General features: G+C 44.6%; 1 protein-coding gene across 3 annotated transcripts in view; it reads right to left on the reverse strand.

Moving 5' to 3' along the window:
* The window catches only part of LOC126234644 (uncharacterized), a 74,400-nt gene that overhangs the window by 19,038 nt on the left and 29,939 nt on the right, over nucleotides 1-25,423 (reverse strand). For 2 of the 3 annotated variants that reach the window (XM_049943375.1, XM_049943376.1), the window contains exon 2: nucleotides 17,842-18,106. In XM_049943375.1, the coding sequence (XP_049799332.1) occupies nucleotides 17,842-18,094 (253 nt within the window). In that variant the 5' untranslated portion in view covers nucleotides 18,095-18,106. Of the gene's footprint in view, nucleotides 1-5,988; nucleotides 6,164-17,841; nucleotides 18,107-25,423 lie in introns of all 3 variants that reach the window. The other variant, XR_007544757.1, reaches the window with a different exon arrangement.

The following is a 25,423-nucleotide window of genomic DNA, read 5'->3' on the forward strand; positions in this document are numbered from 1 at the left end:
ACTGGACTAGTGCATTTTACGTGCAAGTTATGGATGCATATTTATGACTCGTCCGCTGCTCGTGGTCTCGCGGTAGCCTTCTCGCTTCCCGAGCACGGGGTCCCGGGTTCGATTCCCGGCGGGGTCAGGGATTTTCCCTGCCTCGTGATGACTGAGTGTTGTGTCGTCTTCATCATCATCATTCATTCCCATTACGGTCGGAGGAAGGCAATGGCAAACCACCTCCACTAGGACCTTGCCTAGTACGACGGTGCGGGTCTCCCGCATCGTTCCCCTACGCTCTGTCACGGAGTATGGGACTTCATCATCATCATCATCATCATCATCATCATTAATGAATATTCTCCAAGAGGGTCTAACATCGTGTTACTAAATTCTACTAGGCGAACAATTCTTTGTCGGGAACCTGTGGCTTGAATTTCACAGTTTCGCGTAAGTTTCTGTGTGTGTGAAATCGTATGGGACCCAACTGCTAAGGTCATCAGTCCCTAAGCTTACACACTACTTAACCTAAATTATCCTAAGGACAAACACACACACCCATGCCCGAGGGAGGACTCGAACCTCCGCCGGGACCAGCCGCACAGTCCATGACTGCAGCGCCTCAGACCGCCGTCTAATCCTGCGCGGCCCGCATAAGTTTCTATCCACGGTGAAAGATTTCTTCCAGTTCGGGCAACACCTGTTCAGAAACGTTTCTTCACACATTCGTTTGTCTCTATGGGCACTGAGGCTGCTGCTCCACACATCGAATAACTGTCCACATGGTCCTGTAACGAGTAATGTCCCACCGTCGCCAACCAGCTACGAACAGAAAACAGTGCTAAAGGCTAACACGGATGCGTCGCAGGCGATTGTGAGCTGATTGTCAAGACAGCGCCATCATCATTGTTGCGGCAGGCTGTCGTTTGTTATGAAGCTCGAGTAGCTTGCAGACACTTTGCCTATTGCGAAAAGCTCATTCAAGGCTTCGTGCCGCGCGATATATTCATAATTTCTGGTCTCAAAGTATTATATTTTGGGTTCCCTACTGTCTCTATATTCTGATCCTGAAGGTTTGGGATCTCCTGTATATTTATTTGACCAATTTTGAGTGGTTAACTGAAGTATTGAAATTGTTCTCTGGGAAACTTGAATCACACGATTTGTCTTTCATACAATAACTAAATAAATAAATAAATGAAAAGAACCAGTTTGCTTTTGATCTACAATATAAACAAACGAAGATTAGCTACAAATTAAATCACCAAAGTCAAATGTCTAATGTAACTTGCAAATGAAAAACTTTTATACCAGCCTCCGTATATCAAAATCAAATGACCAGAATTAAGACAACGCAGAAAGTTACATTCGACGTGTGACGGTAAACAGTGTGCTGAGTACGGAACACAAAACACGTATCTCATGAATTTAGGTTCCGGAAAAATAATTTTAGTCAATATTTAGAACATATTTTGAAGAAAATGCCAGCACCAGTTGGCCCCAAGGCAATTATGCAATTGTGTATTTCAGGCGTCCTGAGATAACACAAAACGACTCAAGTAGGGGCGGCATTTTATTCAAAATAAATACACTACTGGCCATTAAAATTGCTACAACACGAAGATGTGCTACAGAAGCGAAATTTAACCGACAGGAAGAAGATGTTGCGATATGCAAATGATTAGCCTTACAGAGCATTCACACAAGGTTGGCGCCGGTGCCGAGACCAACAACGTGCTGACATGAGGAAAGTTGCCAACAGATTTCTCATACACAAACAGCAGTTGACCGGCGTTGCCTGGTGAAACGTTGTTGTGATGCCTCTGTAAGGAGGAGAAATGCGTACCATCACGTTTCCGACTTTGATAAAGGTCGGATTGTAGCCTATCGCGATTGCGGTTTATCGTAACGCGACATTGCTGCTCGCGTTGGTCGAGACCCAACGACTGTTTGCAGAATATGGAATCGGTGGGTTCAGGAGGGTAATACGGAACGCCGTGCTAGATCCCAACGGCCTCGGATCACTAGCAGTCGAGATGACAGGCATCTTTTCCACATGGCTGTAACGGATCGTGCAGCCACGTCTCGATCCTTGAGTCAATAGCGACGTTTGCAAGACAACAACCATATGCACGAACAGTTCGACGACGTTTGCAGCAGCATGGACTATCAGCTCGGAGACCATGGCTGCAGTTACCCTTGACGCTGCATCAGACAGGAGCGCCTGCGATAGTGTACTCAACGACGAACCTGGGTGCACGAATGGCAAAACATTTTTTCGGATGAATCCAGGTTCTGTTTACAGCATCATGATGGTGGCATCCGTGTTTGGCGACATCGCCGTACTGGCGTATCACCCGGCGTGACGGTATGGGGTGCCATTGGTTACACGTCTCGGTCACCTCTTGTTCGCATTGACGGCACTTTGAACAGTGGACGTTACATTTCAAATGTGTTACGACCCGTGGCTCTACCCTTCATTAGATCCCTGCGAAACCCTACATTTCAGCAGGATAATGCACGACCGCATGTTGCAGGTCCTGTATGGGCCTTTCTGGATACAGAAAATGTTCGACTGCTGCCCTGGCCAGCGCATTCTCACCAATTGAAAACGTCTGGTCAATGGTGGCCTAGCAACTGGCTCGTCACAATACGCCAGTCACTACTCTTGATGAACTGTGGTAACGTGTTGAAGCTGCATGGGCAGCTGTATGTGTACACGCCATCCAAGCTCTGTTTGACTCAATGCCCAGGCGTATCAAGGCCGTTATTACGGCCAGAGGTGGTTGTTCTGGGTACTGGTTTCTCAGGATCTATGCACCCAAATTGCGTGAAAATGTAATCACATGTCAGTTTCATTTGTCCAATGAATACCCGTTTATCATTTGCATTTCTTCCTGGTGTAGCAAATTTTAATGGCCAGTAGTGTATTACAGTTGCGGAACCTGCCCCAACATGTCCCATACGATGAACAAGAAATTTAAAATATTCCTGGAGTTTCGGTATTGCAGCTGGATGATGTCGATTCCTTGCCACGATATTGCGGTTGACAACCATTCAGCCATCTTCAGGTGAGTCCTTAGCACTGGAGATTGCTTGTTCACGTCGCTAGCTTTATTCAAAAAGAATAAAAAAATTAAAAAATAAAAAATAAAATGAAACTAAACTAAAATGGTGCGGAGGTCCATGTGCAAAGGCAGTCACTACATGAGCTACCCCGTCAAGTTTCGCGCCCTCTCCGCATACTGCTCCACCTATGACCCGCGGGCGCATACGAAGTGCACATCCGGGCTCTCCGTCGGAATGCGGTCTTGGGGGGTCAAAATTCATACCCAAAATTAACTGTCGCTAACCGCAAAATGTTTCCTTTCTGTAGATATTAAGGAAATCTAGCGCTTCCCAGGCCTGATCCAGTTGAAGGCCGCTATCATGATTAATAAGGTATTCTTTGATAACTGAATCCCGAAACGATCTCGTCGAAGTCAAGATTTCTGTGGCAGAAATAATCCATGGAACGTCCTGTGACAGGACAATGCTAGTTTATGGTTGACTCATTGTCTGCGAATAGCACCGTTCACGCAATTGCACGTTGTCTGACCAATGTAGGCATTGACACACTCGCACGATTTTCTGTAGACCTCAGCCACACTCGCCTTTCGCAGCCCAGTAAGTTCGATGGATTATAACGCTACGGAAATCTTGGCCTCGACGAGATCCTTCTGGAATTCAGTTATTAAAGAATCGATGAAAATACGTTTGGCGGAAGATCTTACTAGTCGTGATATCGGCTTTCGACTGGATAAAACCTGGAACCCGGCAATTTCATTAATATCTACAGAAAGGAAATGTTTTAGGACTAGTCACTATTACTTCTGACATTAACTCGGCGAGCCTGCATTCCGGCAGAAAGCGCGCCTGTGGTACGACCATTATGCATGCGTTTGCGCGCCGTAGATGGAACAATATTCGAAGAGAGCGCGAATGTCGACAGAGATCGCTCATGTAGCGGCTGCCTTTGTGCATGCGTATCCAATTTTTGATATAAAGTTAGCACCGTGAATTAGCAATCTCCAGTGCTAAACATTCGCCTGAAGATGGCTGAACGGCTGTCAGCCGAAATATCGTGGCAAGAAGTCATCGGCGTCTTGCTGCAATCCCAAAACCTCATAGAATACTCTTTATGCCTGGAAAATGCAACAGTTTAGAGCAGGGCTTCCCAACCTTTTCAGCTGGCGGACCCCTTCTTCAGTCGAAAATCCATGGCGGACCCCTAGTCAGTCAAGAGCACAGTAACTTAAAATTTCAGAGCGAAAGCCATGGGAACTGAAAGCTTCTTAATGCAAGTGCCATGTTCGCAATGACCCCCCATCCCCACCCCCCTCCCTCGAAGTATCAATAGTCTTTGGTTTAGAGATGAATGAAAACAACTTGAAGGTCAAAAATCGACTTATGAATAGGTAGTGCACTGACAAAGCAAGTTTAACATTTAATGATGCCAGGGGCCGCACACGTGCCAGCGAGCGCTGTGACTGGTCGACAAAGCTCGCTCCGCTCAGGCGTAAATGGTTTCAGCGCATCTAGCGCCGTGAGCCGGCGCACAAACGACCCCCGTATTGTTGCGAAACAGTCGATCAGAGAAGCCGGATTCACCGGCACTAAACTGTGTATGCGTTCTCACTTAGGAACCGCAAAGGCTGCTTGGGAATACGACCTAAAGTAAAAAAAAAGTACACATGTTTTTCACGCGAAAACAGTGATTAATTTGATTTTCACACTTTTATTCAATAATTTTACTCATTATTTTACACGATTTGGTGAAAGGTGGCCACGGACCCCCTAGAAAGATCCGACGGACCCCTGAGGGCTCCGCGGACCACATGTTGGGAAGCCCTGGTTTAAAACGTACTTGACGCCGGCCGCGGTGGTCTAGCGGTTCTAGGCGCTCAGTCCGGAACCGCGCGACTGCTACGGTCGCAGATTCGAATCCTGCCTCGGGCATGGATGTGTGTGATGTCCTTAGGTTAGTTAGGTTTAAGTAGTTCTAAGTTCTAGCGGACTGATGACCACAGATGTTAAGTCCCATAGTGCTCAGAGCCATTTGAACCAATTTGAAGAACATACTTGAAATAAACAAAATGTTTGTGGCAGTTTGGTACAGCACAAGTAACACAAAAGTACAGAATGCAATTAGTCCAAGCGTAATTACACGCGGGAATGCGTGATGTTCTCAGTAATGGTGCGTATGAAATCTACGAGAAGTGAATACCGTTCGCTTTCTAAATTTGCTTTCAGCGCCGCAAAAGCCAGGACAAGAGGACTACGAATAGCAACTTGTTTTATGGGATTTAGGATGAAAGATGTAGCTGGCCACTGCATGCAAAGAATTGATTGTTAAAGATGAGCCCCGTGAGTTCAGGCGATGGCGTTATTCAAGAGAAAATTATCTTCGTTTACAGTGTGGTATCCTTCTGTATAAACCAGACATCTAATTTTTCCTTCGTGCTCTCTGTTAGAAAGATAGAGCAAAGAGCACAACATCTGTTCACTATCAAAGCAGAACCTCTGCCCATTGTTATCACTATCTGTGGTCCATTTGGAAATTCTTCTGAGTGCATGTGGTACTGAGGACACAACATTGCGTCTACTGTACAGTAGATTTTGTCCTCCGTGACGCTCTAAGAATTCCTTTCTGGCGAACACAAAACGGGCATCGCATATCTACACAGTGCTGTGTCGTGTCTTCCGTATCAGACGCAAAAGCTCACCTTTAAGAAAGACATAAGCTCTTTAAAAATATTTATTTTAAGTTATTAACGAATAAAGAGAAGGTCTAGGACAGAAAACCAAAGCAAGTTAACGGTTGTTACCTCATTCAACTTTATAGTCCCCAAGTTAACTTAATACAAAATTTTATGCAACACGTCTTCACAGACGAAGAAAGAGAGGAGACATTGTGGTGAAGAAGTACTTGTGATAAAAATACCTTCGTTTATCTCGTATATTTACCACTGTTAGACGCTAAGTTCTCCGCTGAATATTATGATGTAGTACAGGCAAAGACAGTAGTATGCCCTGTGAGATTCTTGAGCAAATCCGCCGACTGAAGTACATTTCACGTGCTACAATGAAAGCATGTAGAATCGGGAAACTATTCTGTATGCTCCAAACGAGATGACAGGCACTGGAAAAGCGAACAAACCAAGCATTAACGAATTTTCATACAAACAATGTACATTAGCAAACTCCAGGATGTTCAAAAGTTCAGTACCCAGACTGACAGATATTACGGCAGAGCCAAATTAAATGTATTTCGTTAAGCAACCAGGTGTCGGCAATATATATTAACTGAGCACTAAGCAAGCAAAAATACGCCCGTGCTGAAGAAAACAAAAGAAAAAATAATTTCCTCAAATATTGTTACACCAAAACTGATTTAAGGCACGTAGTGTTGTGAAGTCATGACGACTCTTATTGAGCCAGCAAACAGCCCGTAGCGCTTAGTGCGAGACACTATACTTGGTGTCAAAACCGGGCAAAAGCAAAACTTTGCTGCAACAGTTTGGATGTTTTGTACCCATAATATCCTTCTATGGTTGGTGTCTCACAGACAAGTTTAATACTGTAACCTTATTTTATTCTTAATCAAAGCCAGTGACGTATTGGATACTCCGTACTCAGTATGCATTTCCGACTGTTGTTTACTTAACGAAATGTGTTTGCTGTTTCCTCCGTCATCGTACCTCCCCATTTGAGCATTTGATTTTTGAACACCCTGTCTATTATCACTTGACAGTGAAGACATTACACTGTAACGAACACGACATTGCAGAAACTTGCACGACGCAATTGACAGTTCATCTACCACAGTAAACAATAAAATGTACATTTCTAAACGTGTAAATTAGTGGTTCTGTGGGCAACACATAGACGATAAATTCATACATCTCAGATTAGTTTAACTGAAAGCATGTACAACCTGGAACCTGTTTCGCATGCTCTAAGGAAGAAGACACGCACTGCAAAAACGAACACACCAAGTATTAACGAATTTTCATACAAGCACTTTATAACATCAAACAATATCACTAACTCACAGTCAAGACATTATAGTATGACAAAGACGGTAGTCCAGAAACTTGTATATCGTAATTCAGAGCTCATACACCAAAGCATACATTAAAGTAAACAATAAAATGTAGCTTTCTAAAGGTGTAAATCAGTGATTTTGTAGCTAAGACGAAGACCATAACTCTACTTGTCTCAGATTAAAACACCGTGCGACTCTTTTTTGGGATTCAAAGCCCCAATCTTCAAAAACGGAACCCTTCTGGATCGCTTTATTTTCTGTGTCTGTCTTCCAATTATTAAGAACCGTTTTTCTCATGAACGAGTGGAAGTATCAGTTACAAATTTATGTCACATATTAAGGTCCATGGTCCCTTAGCGGCGTAAGAATTTTAAGCTTCTAAGTCAATTCAGTCAAACGATACGGCCATTTATGTCACATATTTTGAGACTAAAAATCTCACTCTTCGAAACCTATTGGGTACTTTCCGTTGACCTAGAAGCATGAAGTTTCGCAAGAATAAAGATTTTACTGCAAAAATAAAGGTTAAAATCCGAAACTGTTACTTTGTAATTTTATCACACATAAAAAAATTCATTTTTCATTTGTTATCCGACTTCAAACTTGAAATAAAAACATTCTCGAAAGTACAATGAAATGAATACCCCTAGCTGCATACAGGCGTTGATATATGTCAACTTATGCATGCCACGACCGGGGCTCGAACCCGTGATCTCCTGCTTACATGGCAGACGCTCTATCCATCTTTTTCTCATTTTTTATTTTTTTATAGCTGATCACTTTTTTTTTCAAATTCGGGATAGTGGAACGGTGGGGGCTCGGGGGGCAAAGTGGGCAGAAGTCGAAACTCGAGGCATGGCCACAGTGTCCCACTCACGCGCCTCCCGTGGGACCCACATTCGCAGCTTATTGCCCCGCACTATATTCATAGCGCCCCTGCCCATTATATTCATTACTCGCGGCTTTTTGCCGATTCCCATTAGAGTTCGGGTACTGTTTGTGCATCTGCACAGAAGAAGACGGTAAAATGGCCGGTGAGCCTGAAGATGTAGCTCGTTAGAATGAAATTACAATGAAATGAGTACCCCTAGCTGTATACAGGCGTTGATATAAGTCAACGGGACAATTGAAAATGTGTGCCCCGACCGGGACTCGAAGCCGAGATCTCCTGCTTACAAGCAGGAAAGTCTTGGAATCCCTGGGACTGATATCTTGGCAGTATCAATGTCGATACCAGGCAAAAATAGTCAGTATGCTCGATTCCCGAAATGGATGAATTGTCTTACATGCATACTAAGTTTGCACAGGGTGACAATTATTGAACTAAAAGAAATAAAATTTTCATAACTTCTGAACGGTTTGTGTTAGGACGTTCAAACTGCACAGTTGGCCACGGGCATGATGGGAATTAGTATGCGCTGTATGGTTTCATTTAGCGACGATGCCCACTTTCATTTGGTTGGGTTCGTCAATAAGCAAAATTGGCGCATTATGGAGACAGAATCCGCATTTCGCGATCAAGAAGTCTCTTCACCATCAACGGGTGACTGTGTGCTGTGCAATGTCCAGTCACGGAAAAGTCGGTGCGATATTCCTTGATGGCACAGTGACTACCGAACGGTATGTGAAGGGTAGAGCCACGGGTCGTAACACATCTGAAATGTAACGTCCACTGTTCAAAGTGCCGTCAATGCGAACAAGAGGTGATCGAGACGTGTAACCAATGGCACCCCATACCATCACGACGGGTTATACGCCAGTATGGCGATGACGAATACACGCTTCCAATGTGAGTTTACCGCGATGTCGCCAAACACGGATGCGACCATCATGATGCTGTAAACAGAACCTGGATTCATCCGAAAAAATTACGTTTTGCCATTCGTGCACCCAGACTCGTTATTGAGTACACCATCGCAGGCGCTCCTGTCTGTGATGCAGCGTCAAGGGTAACTGCAGCCATGGTCTCCGAGCTGATAGTCCATGCTGCTGTAAACGTCGTCGAACTTTTCGTGCGGATGGTTGTTGTCTTGCATACGTCCCCATCTGTTGACTCAGGAATCGAGACGTGGCTGCACGATCCGTTACAGCCATGCGGATAAGATGCCTGTCATCTCGACTGCTAGTGATACGAGGCCGTTGGGATCCAGCACGACGTTCCGTATTACCCTCCAGAACCCACCGATTCCATATTCTGCTAACAGTCATTGGATCTCGACCAACACGAGCAGCATTGTCGCAAAACGATAAACCGCAATCGCGATAGGCTACAATCCGACCTTTATCAAAGTCGCAAGCGTGATGGTACGCATTTACCCTCCTTACACGAGGCATCACAACAACGTTTCACCAGGCACCGCCGGTCAACTGCTGTTTGTGTATGAGAAATCGGTTGGAAACTTTCCTCATGTCAGCACGTTGTAGGTGTCGCCACCGGCGACAACCTTGTGTGAATAGCCTGAAAAGCTAATCATTTGCATATCACAACATCTTCTTCCTGTCGGTTAAATTTCGCGTCTGTAGCATATCTTCATGGTATAGCAATATTAATGGCAAAAATGGTTCAAATGGCTCTGAGCACTATGGGACTTAACTTCCGAGGTCATCAGTCCCCTAGAACTTAGAACTACTTAAACCTAACTAACCTAAGGACATCACACACATCCATGCCCGAGGCAGGATTCGAACCTGCGACCGTAGCGGTCACGCGGTTCCAGACTGAAGCGCCTAGAACCTCTCGGCCACCACGGCCGGCTATTAATGGCCAGTAGTGTATTTTGAATAGGAACCCATTTCCGGAAACGTATTGTTTCCGTGCTACAGCCGTTTAAAAACGTGTTTGATTTGTACGTATGCAACAGGTTAGTAATGGTAGGAGGTGGCTGAAGTCATCTGACGTCTATCCTACCTCTCTGACCTGGTACGCTCGACATTTTCATCAAACGTACGAGGCCGACCAGTGCTCTTCCCCTTTCCATATGCATCCAACTTCGAAGACTTTTTTTGTACCAGTCATAAATCTGCGTGTGCAAAGGTAGCTTCTTGCTGAATCGATAGCGGAATGCACGTTGCACTTGAACAATGGATTGACTTCGCGCAAATTACAACACATAAAAAGTGGTCTAGCCGCAATGTTGATACAAACAATCAGCGCGGCTGTGTCAAAACTTTGAATCTTCTTCTACACAGAGCCATTCGCAATGTCTTCCTATCTTTTATACACTGAAGCGCCAAAGAAACTGGTATAGGCATGCGTATTCAAATACAGAGATATGTAAACAGGCAGAATACGGCGCTGGGGTCGGCAACGCCTATATACGACAACAAATGTCTCGCGCAGTTGTTACACTGGTTACCGCTGCTAAAATGGCAGGTTCTCAAGATTTAAGTGAGTTTGAACGTGGGGTTATAGAGAGCGCACGAGAGAAGGGACACAACATCTCAGAGGTAGTGATGGAGTGAGACCACTTCTAGAGTTTGCCGTGAATATCAGGAATCCGGTAAAACATCACATCTCCGACATCGCAGCGACCTGAATAAGATCCTGCAAGAACGGGACCAACGACGACTGAAGAGAATCGTTCAACGTCACAGAAGTGCAACCCTTCCGCAAACTGCTGCTGTTTCAATGCTGGGCCATCAACATGTGTCAGCGTGCGAACCATTCAATAAAACATAATCGATAGGGGCTTTCGGAGCCTAAGGCCCAGTTCTGTGCCCTTGATGACTGATCGACACTCTTCTAAGTTTAAACACTTCCGCTGGTCACCAAACTCCCCAGGGATGAACATTATTGGGCACATCCGGAATGCCTTGCCGTTCAGAAGAGATCTCCGCCCCCTCCTAATCTAAAGGATTTCTGGGCAGCCCTGCAGCATTCATGGTGTCAGTTCCCGTTAGTCGAGTCCAGGTCACGTCGTGTTGCGGCACTTCTGCGTGCTCGCTGGGGCCCTACACGATATTAAGTAGGTGTACTAGTTTTTTGGCTCTTCAGTGTAGTTTGTCTGTAATAAACAATTGAAACCTATTCTTCCTTTTTCAATTACACTGTACAATACAATGAAATTTGCTTTGTAGTGTGATCCATAATATTTCATAACAAATTTGGAGACACTTCGCCCAAGCCAGTGCCAGAAGCAGCAGCAGGTAAGGGTCAGTTTCGTTTTTTGGTAATTCAAGTGACGGTGAAATTCTGGAATGTTTGTTACAGTACTCTCACACTGTAGTGGAAAGAAGAGTAAGTTAACATTTTCATTTCACCAGTTTCCGTTTATACTCGCCCAGAGCACATAGGGATCCAAAACTTTTATTTCAGTTTTATGATGGAGCGACTTGTTATTCATAAGTTAAGTTGTGCGTCCTCCTTGCCTTTTGAATGGAGCTAGTAAGAAATCAACTAAGACGGGTAGTTTTATTTTCGATTAATATTGATTATAATGCTCAGGTAGCGGTTCAGAAATAGAGATGCTGTTGATACTTAAATCGGTGAAATACGATTTTTATTAGTCACTACGTACAAGTTTTATATGGAAATGAAATAATACATTTGAAAAAAAAAAAAAAAACATGAGAACATGTCGCTGAATAGGGACTCTGCAGTCCATCGGTGCTACAGGTCGTGTGCCCTACTTGAACTTAAACCGACGCTGAAGAACAATAAAACATTTTAGCAGCTTTGTTGTGGTCATACATCAAAATATCTTTTACAATCGCTATGGAGCACAACTTCAAGCGGAAAGAAACTCTCGCGTGTTCGACAACATTTCATTGGATGCGCTTTCACCCATGGATGTAGACATGTCTTTCGTGCGGGGAAATCTGCTGAGACAGGGCGGAGATAGTCCGATTGTATGCAGTATGCACGAACTCTGCGGACTTTTGTTGTAAACGAAAAGGAACCTGTAAAAAGGCACTAACTCTCCCTTGGAGTACTCCCAAAGTTACAAGGTCTTTCAAAAAGGGCCTTGCAACTTTGAAAATTCATATAAATTAATTCATAGTACCTACAGAGGTGACTGTAGTGTCAGACTGTAGGGAAATACATCAAGTTTTGTCTCGCGTAGTTCGCTAGTGCCGAATCGCACCGTAAGGAGCGCTAGCGGCAGTTTCATTAAAGACTGCTGCCTTCACTGTGTGTTTTGGTTTGGAGAATCGAAGTCGGCGACAACAGGCGAGGATGACCTATAACGAAATATTTACTTCATGCAGGATGGTGCACTACGCCACTACCTGGCTGACGTCTGGGATTTTCTCAGTGACCGCTTTTCTGGTCAATGGATTGGCTGTGATGCGCCAATTGCATGGCCCTCACGTTCCCCAGACCTGACACCACTCGATTTTTCTTTATGGGGATTCATCAAGGATATCGTGTTTGTACGTCCTGTGTCGATTTCTTTACCTGAACTTAGAGCAAGAATTTACGACGCCACTGCCACGTCTTTAGTTTAAGGTAAAAAAAACTTAATGTGTTTCCCTACAAAATAACATTAAACCCAGCTCTGTATCTTCTTTCAATAAATTTATATGAATTTTTAAAGTTGTAAAGTCCTTTTTGAAACACCCTGTACTTTTACGTCACTGATAATGCAGGGTCCAGCAGCGTGGGCAGGATTTGAGTCACGTAATATGGCGTCGCTGTTTTTCCTGCCCGAAATAAGAGTGCGTGCGCTGCATTGAGGAAGGACAGCCAATTGTAATTACGGCTTTGTAGAGTTTGGAGTACCGAGCACGTGCCGTCGAGGCGTCTTTCAAAAACAATGAGTCTCCCATCACGGTTCAGCCACTCTTTCACCGCCATTTCTAGTTCAAACGAAATGGTGAGGTCCTGGATCATCGGACGATTGTACACTGGGTGCAACAATTTCAGGACTTCTGCATCTAGTGCTACGAAGAAAAGCCGAGAGCGGCAAAGGACACAACAGATCGCGGGGCGAGTAGAGGTTCAAATGGTTCGATTGGCTCTGAGGACTATGGGACTTAACATCTGAGGTCATCAGTCCCCTCGAACTTAGAACTACTTAAACCTAACTAACCTAAGGACGCCACACACATCCATGCCCGAGGCAGGATTCGAACCTGCGACCGTAGCGCTCGCGCCACTCCAGACTGAAGCGCCTAGAACCGCTCGGCCACAACAGCCGCCGCGAGTAGAGGAGATGCGTCACTCATTTATCAGAAATTCTCACCGTTCTGCTGCCACACGTGTCTTGGCGCTAACAATGTCAGATCGTTCCCTGCGGCGCATCGTCCGTGATTACCTACACTTCCGCCCATAAAAATTGCACGTCGTACAGAAAATAAATGAACATGATGCAGACGCGCTTCCTACAACTTTTATCATATGTGAAAGAGCATACTGATGTCGGTTAAGGGCGATTTTCATCTAGACAGTGGTGTAAATTAACAGAATTACAGGCACTGGGTGCCACATAACCAAGGTAATTCTTGTCAGTCGCACGATAAATCCCTGCACTGTGAACATGTGACTGTGTGGTGCTGCGCGGCTATGTTTGACATCCACAGTCCAAATTTTTTTGAGGATAATCATGTTCATGCAGTAACGGTTACCAGCGATCACTATGTCCAAATTTTAAATGGCTTCCTTCCCCCAAATTTGGACGACGACGTAATGGTTCCAACGAGACGGGGCTGTAGATTATGGTGCCTGTTAATCCACGAATTGTCTTGCGGCATTTTCCTGGTCGATTGGTTCCCAGGTTGGGAGACATTGATTAACCACGACGGTAGCCCGATTTGACTGCCCTTGACTTCCTCTTTTTGGGATACCTGAAGAGTGAAATGTTATTATCTCCTCGTACCGTAGCTGAACTCAAATAAACGATACGTAGAAATGTGAAGGGGGTCGCATTGAATATGTTGAATAGGGTGATAAAAGCTTTCCTTCGCCACCAGGAGGGATGTAGAGAAAGTGATGGTGACCATGTGTACGGTGTTATATTCAAAACCAAGTAAAGGGCGTATATGATATACAGGGTGAGACACCTAAATCTTAAACCGAAAATATCGCGGAAATGGAAAGTCTTACTGATGTACGGTTTTCACAGAATGGATTGGTAATCTAGAAGTTCATGTTGTTAGCCAATCAATAGATTGTAATAATACTTAGAAAATGTATTTTTTGTGCGAACATACACTTTTTAAATGGAACAATGGCTATTGACATTAGCAAACAAAAGTAGGGGAAATTAGAATGTCAGTGTTATTTGTTGCAGTATTCTAATAAGAGTCGTTTACGAGATGTCGTATTTTGAAAAAGTTCACACGGACGCTTTTTGTACTATTCAACCTGTGTTGTTGCTAGGTACGATGTCGTTACGCTTGCTTAAATTTTGCTTGTGTGTTCCTTGAGTGCATTGCGACTTGCCAGCCAGTTAGTGAGTGACAGTCCAAGCAGTAGGTTGTGAGTGGACGACAGGATTTACCAATATAGAAAATGTGACATCCCCATGGTGTATGAAGAGTGTAAGAAGAATGCGGTTCATTCTTGTATAGTGTTTGCAGCAAAATATCCAACAGACGTCAACTATACTGGCAGTTACTTTGATGTGCTGACGGTCTACGTTGGCATCATCAGTGGAACGTCAGCGTCAATGGAGTGTAAACATGTGATGTGGCATAGTGAAACCATCAGCTTACAGCCAGATTTCCACAGGCAGGGTGCTGAACCCACACAAGTATTGCAGCCTCCTAACAGACCATCTCCCACAGGTGATAGAAGACATTCCTCTGCAGATTAAGAGGAACTTGTGGTACCAACACGATAGCTGTCCACCCTATATTGCACTACAGCATGTCTTCACGAATTGTTTCTAAATCGTTGGATTAGATGCAGAGGAACTGTACTTCGGCCGGCCCATTCCCTGAATCTGACGCCTGTCGACTTTTTTCCGTGGTGGAAAGTTGAAAGAAGCTGTCTACAAGAACATATCAACTACACCCGATGGTATGCAATGACGTATTACTGCAGCCTTGTTAGACATATCCGTTGAAATATTAGCAAATGTTGTGCAGTCATTCCATATCAGACTGGAAGTGTGTACTGCCGCTGAACACAACCTGGGATGGTCAAATGTGTCATTACTGCTCAGAATCCACATAACTAGTGAAAGCACTTGCCTTGTTCTTTAGTGTGTGCTACTACAGGCATTGTCTAAATCTCTTGAAACATCCCCTTAGAAAAATCAGTGAATTACTGTGCTGATAAACCTCTTACATTATTTGATTTTAAAACAGCTGAGCAGAGCTGAACGTACTCAGACATTTCGCTCTTTACCTATTCTGATCAACACTAAACTGACACACAATATTTTTTCCGCAACGCAATCTGACTTTCAAAAATCCCTACAAAAGAATGACCCTGACTAACAATAAGCTATACCTTTCATGAATCACGTAACCTCACAAAAATCTTCGTTACTCGAACTACTGCAATGCAGCGAGCGCCACTACTGCCGGCTAAATAAAAGATTCTAACTACTGAAGGCACTAACTACTGATAGGCATAGTTAGCAAATGAAAGATTTTCATAGAGAACAAACAATGTGTTTACCTTAATAGTGTTCAAAAGTCACCCACCATACTTGCTCCGGACACTGCGAGAGGGCTGTACAAGCAATGATCACACGCACGGCACAGCGGACACACCAGGAACCGCGGTGTTGGCCGTCGAATGGCGCTAGCTGCGCAGCATTTGTGCACCGCCGCCGTCAGTGTCAGCCAGTTTGCCGTGGCATACGGAGCTCCATCGCAGTCTTTAACACTGGTAGCATGCCGCGACAGCGTGGACGTGAACCGTATGTGCAGTTGACGGACTTTGAGCGAGGGCGTATAGTGGGCATGCGGGAGGCCGGGTGGACGTACCGCCGAATTGCTCAACACGTGGGGCGTGAGGTCTCCACAGTACATCGATGTTGTCGCCAGTGGTCGGCGGAAGGTGCACGTGCCCGTCGACCTGGGACCGGACCGCAGCGACGCACGGATGCACGCCAAGACCGTAGGATCCTACGCAGTGCCGTAGGGGACCGCACCGCCACTTCCCAGCAAATTAGGGACACTGTTGCTCCTGGGGTATCGGTGAGGACCATTCGCAACCGTCTCCATGAAGCTCGGCTACGGTCCCGCACACCGTTAGGCCGTCTTCCGCTCACGCCCCAACATCGTGCAGCCCGCCTCCAGTGGTGTAGCGACAGGCGTGAATGGAGGGACGAATGGAGACGTGTCGTCTTCAGCGATGAGAGTCGCTTCTGCCTTGGTGCCAATGATGGTCGTATGCGTGTTTGGCGCCGTGCAGGTGAGCGCCACAATCAGGACTGCATACGACCGAGGCACACAGGGCCAACACCCGGCATCATGGTGTGGGGAGCGATCTCCTACACTGGCCGTACACCACTGGTGATCGTCGAGGGGACACTGAATAGTGCACGGTACATCCAAACCGTCATCGAACCCATCGTTCTACCATTCCTAGACCGGCAAGGGAACTTGCTGTTCCAACAGGACAATGCACGTCCGCATGTATCCCGTGCCACCCAACGTGCTCTAGAAGGTGTAAGTCAACTACCCTGGCCAGCAAGATCTCCGGATCTGTCCCCCATTGAGCATGTTTGGGACTGGATGAAGCGTCGTCTCACGCGGTCTGCACGTCCAGCACGAACGCTGGTCCAACTGAGGCGCCAGGTGGAAATGGCATGGCAAGCCGTTCCACAGGACTACATCCAGCATCTCTACGATCGTCTCCATGGGAAAATAGCAGCCTGCATTGCTGCGAAAGGTGGATATACACTGTACTAGTGCCGACATTGTGCATGCTCTGTTGCCTGTGTCTATGTGCCTGTGGTTCTGTCAGTGTGATCATGTGATGTATCTGACCCCAGGAATGTGTCAATAAAGTTTCCCCTTCCTGGGACAATGAATTCACGGTGTTCTTATTTCAATTTCCAGGAGTATATATATATATATATATATATATATATATATATATATATATATATATATATATATATATATATATATATATATATCAGTTCATGACATCCAGTCTTACAAATTTACTCTCTCTGATGGACACACGTCCAGATCATCAGCTCTCAAAACTCCGCCATCTCACTTCTCACATCCACCACTGCTGGCGGCTCACCTCCAACTGCGCAGCGCTACGCTGCTGTTCACATCCAACTGCCCAACACTACAATAGCGAATATTACAACAATGCCAACCAGCCACGGACTGCACACAGCACAGCCGGTGATTTTCATACAGAGCGCTACGTGGCGTTATCAATATAAAAACCTAAACAGCGTACTTACACTCTGTGTGGAAACTTTTCAAAATACGATATCTCATAAACAACTCAAACTACAATCCTGCAACAAACATCACTGAGGTTCTAATTTGCCCTACTTTTAGTTTGTTAATGTCAATACGCATTTTCTCATTTAAAAAGTGTACATTTGCACGAAAAATACACATTCTAAGTATTATTACAATCTGGCGATTGGCTAACAGTTTCAGCGCCTGCCTACCAATCCATTCTGTGGAAACCGCCCATCAGAATCACTTTGCATTTCCGCATTATTTGTGTTTCAAGTTTCAGATGATTCACCCTGTATAATGGGATATATTTTTCTATATTGTCAATGTGTTTTTCAATAAACTTGTTTCGGAGCTCTGTCTTTTTTATGTCCTACTATCTATTCTGCCGGAGCCTATACATTAAAGGCTAGCAGTGGAGAGAAAGCAGTGTACAGACGCACGCAGTATGAAGGCGACGGTGACGGCGAGCGCGGTGAGCACCAGGTCGTGCGCCTGCGGCGGGCCGGACGCCAGCGTGCTGGCGCCAGCGGCGGCGGCGGCCGCCAGGCGCTGGCTGGCCTCGTACTGGCGCGCCAGGCTCTCGCGCAGCGCCTCGCGTTCCGACTCCTCCATCGGCATGTTCTCCACCATCGACAGCAGCTGCTCCAGCGTCATCGGGGGTCCGCCGCCCGCCGCGCCGCCCCATTCCGCCATGGCTGTTGAGACCTGCGTGCACGAAGCAGGAATGGGCATGTGTTACAATGACAATCAATTCATTAAGCGGGCTAAGTGGTGGAAATGGGAACCTCGAGGCGTGACCATATGCGTCATGGATTTCGAGGTGTCTGCCATACACATCAACTTGGCAATCTATTTTGGACAATTCCTACTGAGAGCTCGATTCGGAATTTCTATGCTGCACACTCCAATGAAGACTTTTGCAAAGGACGATCTCAAGCTACTGCAGAAGATTCATGCATTAGAAATGATCCTTACATCTACCGATATGAATACGTTAAGGAAATGAAATAATAATTCATTGAAGTAAACTGACAAAAGGCTACCAGCATGCTGCTCCGAAAGAATTCTAGGATACACTTAAATGCAATTTTATTTTTTCCTGAAATATTGGTGAATGTTGTGTACTCATACGTAATACTATCCAAAATGTTCGGAACTGGTGCTGCCATCTGTTGAAAACCTTACCTGTGGACTAATGGTCACCATCACCCTCGACGTAGTTCCCATCTGCAAGTGAACACTAGTCCCAGATTTTCTGCCATTGGTCAAACGTTTTCTGGAAGTCCTGTTCTTTGAGGGTGTTTATTATCGCCAGCGATGCTTCTTGAATCCTCTTTAGAGTGTCGAACCGACGGCCTTTCAACTTGAGTTTCAGTTTTGGGAATAGCGCGAAGTCGCAAGGCGCCAGATATGACGAGTACGGTGGGTGGGGTACAACCACCATGTTGTTCTTTGCCAAAAAGTTTCCGGTGAGCAAGGACGTGTGACAGGGCGCGTTGTCGTGATGCAGCAGCCAGTTCCCTTGACGCCAATGTTCGGGCCGTCGACGCATCACATTTTCACGGAGCCGTCGCAAAACGTCACAGTAATATGCGGAATTCACTGTTTGGTTGGGTGGGACGAATTCCTTGTGCGCAGTTCCCTTGGTATCAAAGAGAACGATGATCATGCTCTTCACTTTGCTCTTCACCTGTCTCGCTTTTTTGGGTCTTGGAGAGCCCGGGCTCTTCCACTGGGACGATTTTTGCTTCGTCTCTGGGTCATAACCGTAAATCCAGGTCTCGTCGCCGGTGATAACCCGTGACATGAAGGTTGGATCATCAGATGCGGTCTGTCGAAGGTCCGTGCACACTTTAACATGCTGTGCCTTCTGACCGGCAGTCAAGATCCTTGGCACAAATTTTGCGGCAACACGATGTATGCCCAAGTCATCAGTCAACATTCGTTGACATGTCTCATAACCAATACCCACTTCATCTGCAAGATCTCGAATGGTTCGACGTCGATCCACACGAACCAATTGTTGAAGTTTGGCAACAATCCTCGCGTTCTGCGGCTAACGGGCCTTCCAGTGTGAGCGTCATCTTCGACATCTGTACGGCCGGCCCAGAACCGAGCATGCCACTCAAACATACGCGTACGGCTCATGCTCTGTCCCCCAAGCACTTGTTGAATCATTGCAAGGATCTCCGTAGCACTTTCCCCGAGATTCGCACAGAATTTGATACATACGCGCTGTCCTGTTCGCGGATCCATCGTAAAATCGCCACACACCAAACACAGAGTATTACGGAGATCAGTGTGGACACGCAACACGTCCTCCCAGCTGAATGCTACTCCGCACACTGACTCATCAGATATGCAGCTCTAACCACCTAGCGGTGCATAGATCTACTACTCCTACTTTCCAGATGGCAGCACCAGTCCCGAAAATTTTGGATTCCACCTAGTAGATGGTGTGTATTGTTAGATTTCATTACTGCAACAACTACGTAAACATCTACTTACGACCAGAGTACAGAGAATAACCTTGCAATGAAATGGTTGCTGAAGTATCTGTATTCCAGTTCTTTGCCACTATGGCCCCCCACCTAATTTTTTTTATTATTGTTGCCACACACATTTTTAATTACCTACATCGTAAAGGTGAATCCACCGTACATCACTTGTGCCTGAGAGACGCGTTTAACATATTTTGGAGGGCAGCTGTACTAAACAGAATGCGACTCGCCTGACATTCCAGTTGATTTGTATTTCATCAATATGTGTTACGATGTTATCGATATTGTAACCATCACGTACTGGTGGCTGTTCTTCATGGAGGGAAAAACTATGCATCAAGGGTCAGTCAAATTCTTGGCAGTGGATTAGCATTATTTCATTATGTCTGCTTGATAGGAAGGAGATACATCACGGTTGGATGATTTGGTTTAACCAACTGGAGGTTATTGTCCCTCATTTCTATCCATTCTTGGTTCCATATGTGAGATTATCCTCCTCCGCAAATGAACTGATGTATATTACAAGATGGTGTATTCAGTCACAGCAGTCTCCTCGCATGTCATATCACCTGCTGCACCTATATGTCTTATATCTGCAGAATTCAGACTGTTTTAGTCCCAGAAGACTGATACCTTTCTACCCTACCTCAGGTGAAGGAAAGGGAATTCTGGACCTCCTGCATAAACTTATCAGTTGGGTTCGTTGTTGGAAAATCGGTAGAGCACCGAGAAAATCCGTGCAGGTGAGATACTTCAGCAGCATCAAAAAGTATGAATTCAGTCGGTTTGTTTTTTATCTGCGACACAAAATGAGCTGTTAACTAAATTCTCTTGTGTACAGCCATTAGTATCATACCAGTTAACAGTCATAGACTGAACTTGTTTCATGTAGATGGTCCTTTACCAGCCATACCTGTTACCCAGCAGTGTATACCTATGGGCAGTAATACATCAGTTTACAGAAAACCACACTGCATAACGAAGCATCTCCAACCCATGATGGAGATGTTTATAGATCAACAGTTAACAGAGGATATCATAGAGCTTAGTGATAGCCCAATTGGGGGGGGGGGGGGGGGATGTCGTCCTTGTTCTGAAAGAGCCACCAGATGGTACTAAGAAGTATAGCTTCTGTTGTGATTACCGCTACCTGAATGCCAAAACTGTTACTGATGCATGCCTCATACCCATTACCACTAGTTGAATGCAAAAACTGTCACTGATGTCTGTCCCATCTTCCATATTACCAAAACCTAAGACGCCTTAGGACATTATCAGTGCCTTACAACAATGGATCCAAGAAGCAACTATCATGAACTAGAGGTAGTCCCATAAGATACAATGAATACAGCTTGTATAGTTCCATGGGAGACATTAAAGGTATAGCACGATGCCGTTTGGGCTTGAAAACGCCCTAGTTACATTCCAGAGTTTTTAGCTGATAAATGCATGGTATATTTGGACGGTATCATTGCTTTCTCGAAGGATATGCCAGAGCATCCAAAACATGTGGAAGATATATTCAGCAGGCAACGATCAGCACGTCTCATGCTTGGCACATATAAGTGCCATTTTCTGCAGACACAGGTGAACTACCTTGGACACTAATTAGCGTTAAAGGTTTTCACAGTAATCTTCACTGAGCAGAGGCAATCGAGAACTTTTCAACACCACAGATCATGAAAAACCTACAGTCATTCCAGGATTTTTAAAATTATTATCACAAATTCGTAAAGAATTTAGCACAGATTGCAAAATAGTTATATTGGTTACTAAGAAAGGACGTGAAATTTCAGTGGTCAGCAGAATGTCAAACATTGGAGAAAGCCTTAGTTTCCGATCCAGTACTGATCTTTCCTGACTTTGAGAAGGAATTTATCCTCTCATGTGACACCAGCAATGGGGTAGTTGGTTGTATTCTGAGCCGGAATATACGAGGGGCGTTCAGAAAGTAAGCTCCGATCGGTCGCGAAATGGAAACGACTATGAGAATCCGATAAAGCTTTGCACAGATGTGTTGGGTAGTGTCTCTAGTATAACCCCAGTTAGCATCACGTCGCTCTTCTCATTTCTGAGCTCGCAGTGAGTGCGTAAAGATGTCTACAAAATAGTGTCTGCCGCCAAGTACGAGGGCCTGGTGAGAAATTTCACCTGAAGCTATGCAGCTAACATTACATAACTGTCGTGCTGTTTCTTCTTCAAGACAATTCTCAGCCGCATTCTGCAGGGGCAATGAAGATGCTCCTGCATCGTTTTCAAATGGAAATGTGAGATTACCCACAATACAGTCCGCAATTGTCTCCCCCTGAGTTTCATCTCTGGTCACATGAACCGCTGTCTTTGAAGACAACATTTTGACACAGACAACGAGGTGTAGGCCAGCGTGGAGAATTGGCGGAAAGCACTGGCGGCTGCCTTCTATGATGAGGCTATTGAAAAGTTGGTACAACGCTATGACAAAAGTCTAAGTCAGAACGGCGACTACGTAGAGAAGTAGCTGAAAGGTGTAGCTAATTGTTACAAGTAAAACATTTCTGATGTTCACTGTGGTTTCAATTTGGCAATCAATCGGAGCTTACTTTCTGAACAGGCCTCGTAGATGCGCAGGAATATCCAGTAGTGTATACTTCAAGGCAGCTGATTAGAACAAAGCGTAACAGCTTCACTAAAGAAAACGAAATGCCAGCGCTTGTATATGGGAGCAATATTTTCGCTGTTATTTATATTGCTGAACGTTTAAGGTTGCATTGTTGAAATGTCTGTTGGGACTGAAAAACCCTTCGAGCAGACTCACGAGGTGGGTATTCAAACTCAGTGAGTTTGATTAAGAGCTGAATCATAAACTGGTCAGTTAACATTCAAATTTGGATACACTGAGTAGGAAAGTTGTAGTGTAGAACACACTAGCGAAAAGTGTAATGGAGTGGGAGAGACAGCTGGTGGCCAACAAAGACTATCAGGGATTCAGGTCACAACTGCAGTTTGTGACACATGAGGGGTTACTCTGCAGAACGATGAAATGCAGTCATACGTAGTGGTTTTGACAGCACTGAAAGATGAGGTGTTGTGACAAGCGCATGACCATATGTTGTAAGATCATGGGGGAAGCAGAATGATGGGCAGGTAAGCCATGGAAAGGTACTGGAGTAGAAAAAGAAAGTGGAATGTAGAGTAGTACATAAAGGACCTTCTGCAAAAAAAGCTGATCTTGGTCATCAGAAAATCCCTTTTGCAAAGAATAACAGAAGCGTCTAAATCTTTCAATAGAACACCCATTGGAAGTAGATCCCCGGCAATGGATAGCAGGCAACAATCAGCACGTCTGATGCTTAGCAGAGATAAGTGCCATTTTGTGCAGACACAGGAGAACTACCTTGAACACTAATTAGCGGTAAAGGTGTTGAAACTAATTCTCACTCACCAGAGCCAATCAGGAACTTTGCTACACCACAGATCATAAAACAACTACAGTCATGGTGATTCCTGGCGATGGTCGCGATTTCTGATCAGCAGGGTAGGACAGTAGCTCAGTTAACAGTTGGATACTTAAAACTGGTGTGCCTGATACCTTAGATATGGATCAGCGTACAAATTTTGTATAAGACTTGATGAAGCAGTTACGTATTTCATGTCCAGAAGATAGGGACAAACCCCTTCTACCCACAAACTAATGATAGAAGAGAATGAGTTCATAGAACCATCTCTAAAAAGGTGAACTTATTGTGTTAATAGCCAGCACAAGGGCTGGAATACGAACCTACGATAAGTGGTTTGCGTGTACAGTTCTAATTTACCTATGGATATAGGTCTGTCATCGTTTGAGGTGGTGTATGGAAGGAAAACGCTGTCCTCCTTTGATGCCATAATTCCTAAGTTGAGACCTAACTGTGAATCAGTCAAAAAATTTGCAAAAAGGATACATGAGGTGTGGCAGAATGTAAAGTGGGACAAGACCTTGGAAGAACAAGGACAGTTGGAGCAGTATGTAGGGAAAATACCACAGCACTGAGTGGCTCAATAGATGCTGGCCACTAATCCTTACAGGTGTAAAGGAAAGACAGAGGAGTTCTTGACTAAGTGTCAGGGTTCTCATCAAATCATCAAGTGAAAATTACAGTGCAGTTTCCGAATAAAACGTCATTGTCTATGTTAGTAAAGTTAAACCTCTTAAAGGAACACAGGATGTGATACCACAAATTCAAGCAACCGGTTAGTGAGCAGGAAAACGACTAAGAAAGCCTAAAGGCATGCACCAATGGATAAGTGTGATGTGTGTAGTGTACCCTATGCACTGGCGTCATGCCACAAATAGTCATATTTGTGTTTAGTTGTGTTATTTCGCAGAGCTATTTAATTCATGTGCCATTTTTTTCTGTTCTTATTTCAGTGTACTGTGATTTTACATTTATATTATTTATCAAAGGTCGTTAAAAATGTGTTGGATACTTGTTATTTCATGATTTTTTTAATATTCTGAATACGCATTTTCGAAGAAGAGAGGGAATGATGAAAGTTCCTTTCCTCTGGTATCAGATCGCCAGGAACAACCGGACAGATTATTGTATTCGTGATGTTACTGCATGTCATCGATAGAGGAACAATGCATAAAGTTCACATTCAATAGTTAGAGTAGGGTTTGTTGGTTTCCAGGCAAAAGGATGTGCAATTAACCAGTCATCAATGGGCATTGAGGTTGATTGTTGATGTATGGGAAATATGGAATGAAGATCGCAGGTTGCAGGCACTGAGAAAAGCGCAAGGAAACAAAATTCTCATTGAAGTGTAGGGTGAATACCAGGAACTGAGGCTACCATATGGCAAGACGAAGCTCAAATGACGCAAATAACTGACATTGTACGACGGACACGAGTTCATAGGAAAAGAGTGTGGCTGGACGAAAGAGGAAAAATATTTGGAGTGACAGGTAACGAGGATACTCAGAAGTTGAACGACACAACTTGGCTAGTGCAACTGATGTGCGGACATGCAAATGACAACTTTCTTTAGGGAAAACAGACCGAGAGAATACAGGACTAAATATTGGCCCGACAACCTCATTTTCAGAAGGCAGGAGAAAATTAATCATGCATTGCTATGAAAATGAGAAACCTAAGCGCGTGGAAAAGTTCGAGTTACAGTATAAGTTACATAACAGCGATATTTTGGTGAATGCCACAACTTTTGAGGTAGCTGAGAGAAACTTTACCTACCAGCAGCACTCGCTGGTAACGACCGTACTCAAACTAACCCACTCCGTGTTGCCTTGACCACAGAAACTGTTAGAAATACCGCCAGCAGAAAATATAATCTATCTCACAAACAGCTTAAATCCTGACCTTACACACTCATTTTAGATAAATTAATGGAATCTCAGCAAGGGAAAATTTCCATGAGACAAAAATTTAACATTAATCGATATCAAGAGAACTATAACCGTTGCAGCTACCAGCCTTGCAGTGTTTCTGGTAGCATTTTGCGTACTTTAATTTTGTCTCAGATACAGAAGTATACATTCTCTAGA

The sequence above is a fragment of the Schistocerca nitens genome, chromosome 2, assembly GCF_023898315.1.
Source record: "Schistocerca nitens isolate TAMUIC-IGC-003100 chromosome 2, iqSchNite1.1, whole genome shotgun sequence".
Lineage (NCBI taxonomy): Eukaryota > Metazoa > Arthropoda > Insecta > Orthoptera > Acrididae > Schistocerca > Schistocerca nitens.